Here is a 4,536-nt window from a genome sequence, read left to right on the forward strand (position 1 = left end):
TAACTATTTCTTGAATAAAAAGAATAAAATGTAATTTAACTCATAATAGAGGACCTTCATGGTAGTTTTACCCATATTCAATTTTTTTTCTTTTTTCACACTTGATATATGATCTTACATTTTATCAACTTATCAAGTCCTTGTTGCTTCCCAACACTTTAGGCTTTCCTTTTCATTACCCAACTTTTTCCCCCTTGTACACGTGGGCCATCCTTGTTGATCACCTCATGAAATTTCAGCCGTCCATTGAATGCTGCCATCTTCTATATATACCCTATCAACCATGTCTCAAATAACCCATTGCTTCAAACTGTTCTTTCTTCTTAACTATTCAAAGCTTTTCCTCTTCTTCTCTTCATTTCCATCATCATTTTGATCTAGAGATAGCATCCAATAACATACTATCAGTAGTTTTCTTTTCTGTGAGGTTGCAACCATATCGATGGCTTGTCTAAATAATATTTGCAAAGAGGTTGGTCATTTTTCTTCTTTTCTTTTGAAGAAAATTCATCATCGTCAACCTGGTGTGATGATTGAGCTTTAGCATCAAGCAAGCAAGCATTTCATGAGAGAAAGCTTCTGCTGATAATAGCTTCCTTTTTACATCATTTGATATAGCTATAAACTGTGTAGAAGCTGTTTAATTGTTAAATGTAATAGCTAAATAATATCAACTAAGGACATAATATAGTAAATATTTAAAGTTTATATTTTTCATAAAGGACTATATATGATGAAACAGGTGAGTGATGAAAAAATGATGACAAAGGAAGAAGAGGATTACACCTTAGATGGAACTGTGGACCGACATGGTCAACCTGCTATTCGATCCAAAACTGGAACTTGGGTTTCTGGGATTTTACTACTTGGTAAATTATTCTCCATGCTTTTATCTCTTTTTCAATTTAATCCCCTTAACATTGTTTTGTGTTTTCTAAAGTACACGTAAATTTAGTTGCAGAAATGACATGACATCACATATCTATCTATTAAAATTAAACCCTTTACGAATTAATTTTTTATAAAAATATTTATTACATAATTTTATTTTTCATCGGCATGGTATAATCGAATGAAATATAAACCCGTAATAATTTACAATTTTATTTATTTTAATCTAAAATAGACAAAATAATTATAATAATAAATGAATTTTAAACTTGTTAAAGTTCACTTTCTTTTTGAAGATAACCCGTGTTGTAACACATGCAAAACATTTTCTCATTTTTAACAGAAGACAAAGTGAACTTGAACACGTTATTTGCACCTCTTAATTGTTTTCTTTAATATATATATATATATACACACACAAAATTAAAGTAACTTTCTTTTCTTTTATTTCCCTTCTATAAAATTCCTTCAATTGATTAATTAAAAAGTATGTATGTATGTATTTGATCAGTGAATCAAGGGCTGGCAACGTTGGCATTCTTTGGGGTAGGTGTCAACTTAGTGTTATTCTTGACCAGAGTGCTCGGCCAAGACAACGCCGAGGCCGCAAACAACGTCAGCAAATGGACTGGAACCGTCTACATTTTCTCTTTACTCGGTGCCTTCCTTAGTGATTCTTACTGGGGAAGGTACAAAACTTGTGCCATTTTCCAAGCCATCTTTGTTGTTGTAAGTTGCAAACTGATTTTCTTTTGAATAATAGTATCATGAAAGTCTCATCTCACTACTAAAAGTTAAATTGTATTTTACTTCTTTGATATAACATATAAAAACTAATTTATCTATTTTTGAGTTATTGTGTAGGGACTTTCATGATACTTTAATTATTCTTTTTCTCATTAAAACTTTCATTTCTTTCTCCTCAATTGATCCAACTTTGTTGTTAATACAGGGTTTGGTGTTGCTATCAATTTCGAGCTCGGCATTTTTGCTCTATCCCAAAGGTTGTGGTGATGAAGAAACACCATGTGGAACTCACTCCACTTTCCACATTGTGTTCTTTTATTTAGCCATATATATGGTAGCCCTTGGAAATGGTGGTTACCAGCCTACCATTGCTACATTTGGGGCTGATCAATTTGATGAGGAAGATCCTAAAGAAGGGCACTCAAAAATTGCCTTCTTTAGCTTCTTTTATTTGGCTTTGAACCTTGGGTCACTCTTTTCCAATACTGTATTGGGTTATTTTGAGGATCAAGGAATGTGGACGCTTGGATTTTGGGCATCAGCTGGCTCTGCTTTTGTGGCATTGGTCTTATTTTTGATTGGGACACCAAGGTACAGGCATTTCAAGCCTCAGGGCAACCCTCTTTCGAGGTTTTGTCAAGTGTTGGTTGCTGCGATAAGAAAATGGAAGGTTGGGATAATGCCAGGAGATGACCATTTGTTCGAAACAGACAAGAATGAATCCGCTATTAAGGGTGATAGAAGGATACTTCACACGGAAGGGTTCCGGTTTTTGGACAGAGCTGCGATTATGACACCAAATGATTATGCTACGGACGAAGAAAAAAACACAAAGGGTCGGAATCCGTGGCGTCTATGCACCATAACACAAGTTGAGGAAGTGAAATGCATATTGAGATTGCTCCCAATTTGGCTATGCACCATACTTTACTCTGTTGTGTTCACTCAAATGGCATCTCTCTTCGTAGAACAAGGAGACGCCATGAAAACGACCGTCTCAAACTTCGACATCCCAGCGGCAAGCATGTCTAGCTTCGACATACTCAGCGTAGCGACGTTCATATTCATTTACCGACGAATCCTTGACCCCATCGTTGCTAGAATAAAAACAAACCCGAAGGGCCTCACCGAGCTTCAAAGAATGGGGATCGGTCTCGTTATAGCTATACTAGCCATGGTGGCAGCAGGAGTTGTCGAGGTTTTCCGATTGAAATACGCGAACAAAGATTGCCCAAACTGCAACAACGCGAGCTCGTTGAGTATATTTTGGCAAATCCCTCAATACATGCTCATAGGAGCATCAGAAGTATTCATGTATGTTGGTCAATTAGAGTTCTTTAATGGACAAGCACCTGATGGGTTAAAGAGCTTTGGTAGTGCACTTTGCATGACATCCATATCATTGGGAAATTATGTGAGTAGCTTGTTAGTGACCATGGTTATGAAAATTTCTACAAGAGATAATATGCCTGGATGGATCCCTGGTAACCTCAACAAAGGCCGTTTGGACCTGTTTTATTTCTTACTGGCGGCCTTGACGACGGCCGATCTCATGATCTACATAATCTGTGCCAAGTGGTATAAGTGTATCAAGTTCGATGGAAGGACTAATGGAGATGATGATGATAATAAAAAGTCTCGACCTGTGACAGTAGCAGCACAAGCAGACTTTAGAGTGTAAGATTGTATCACCGAAAACGCCATTGCCAATGGTGTGAATGTGAGATAAATAAAGAAAGAAACCAAGGGGCGCTTCAGCAATGAAACTAGGAAGAGAAGTTAATGCCATAGGATTGATGGCAGTTTTCTTCTTTTGTCTATGTGGAGCTAAGCATTGAGGTGTTGATTAAAAAATAGTTAATTAATTAAAGAAAATTAAGTTCATTTAATTGATCTACTCTATATATCCATTTACTGTGATATAAAACTGTCCTGTAATTTTTCAGAGTATCTAAATAGTCATAATATATATATATATATATATATTTCCTTTCAATTTATATACCAAACTAAATTTTATCAACTTTTGGGGTCAAAAGTAACAATTTTTCATTTTAAAGGGATCAGGGATCTTGTCGACCCTTCTTTTCGTTTTTAAATTCAAATTTAAATTTTGAAGACAATATTATTAAGAGAGACAGTTGTCTTATTTATAATTTACACATAATCTAATGAAAATTTGTATCACACTGATAACAGGTTAGTGAAATGATAAAATTTAATAAAAATTAAAATTTAAAGTATATTATTATAAATTGTATCAAAAATCATGAGTAATTTTAATATTTATCCTTAAAAATAATTATAAACTTGTTTAAGTACCTAAAATTTATGGTAAAAATTAATGGAATAAGGCTAACATGAGGGATATTTTCGTCTTAAAATTGTAGCCTTTAAGGGTAGTTTCGGAAGATAGACCAAAAGTAGTTTTGGACCCGTAGGGGCCTATTGGGAAAAAAATTGACCCAAGAAGTTCCCACCACGCTGCTGAGCTTTACAAACAACTCCCTAAAGGAGAGCTATAATGAAGTCATAGCATATATGTTTATTATTGTTATTTAACGAGTACGGGTTCAAACTTAACAAAATGTGGATATTTATGTCATCTTGGTAAGTGATCATATGTCAGATATGATCTGATTCAACCAGATATTTTTGTTCTAGAAACTCATCGTTTCAGATATTAAAAATTTTATCAAAGTTAAAAAGTAAAACTTTAAACCGAGACAATACCTATTTATTCAAGAATTCATTAAATTTCAATGAATAACATTTTGAAGACTTCTTCATAATGAATCAACCTCCCCTCAACAAAATGATATACTATACAAATTTTAGTCGTATTAGTAACTTTTCATAACATTTAATTATTGAAATATTTATAGGCATACTAACTTT

The 4,536-nt window shown here is 34.1% G+C and overlaps 1 protein-coding gene across 1 annotated transcript; it reads left to right on the forward strand.

The window, feature by feature from the left end:
* The first annotated feature begins 292 nt into the window (after nucleotides 1-292).
* LOC108461336 (protein NRT1/ PTR FAMILY 7.2-like) lies at nucleotides 293-3,527 on the forward strand. The gene is made up of 4 exons (XM_017761155.2): nucleotides 293-472; nucleotides 743-869; nucleotides 1,403-1,620; nucleotides 1,844-3,527. Exons 1-4 carry the CDS (start codon nucleotides 443-445, stop codon nucleotides 3,317-3,319), a joined length of 1,851 nt encoding a protein of 616 aa, XP_017616644.1. The 5' UTR covers nucleotides 293-442; the 3' UTR covers nucleotides 3,320-3,527.
* The last annotated feature ends 1,009 nt before the right edge of the window (nucleotides 3,528-4,536 follow it).

The sequence above is a fragment of the Gossypium arboreum genome, chromosome 13 (genome assembly GCF_025698485.1).
Source record: "Gossypium arboreum isolate Shixiya-1 chromosome 13, ASM2569848v2, whole genome shotgun sequence".
NCBI lineage: Eukaryota > Viridiplantae > Streptophyta > Magnoliopsida > Malvales > Malvaceae > Gossypium > Gossypium arboreum.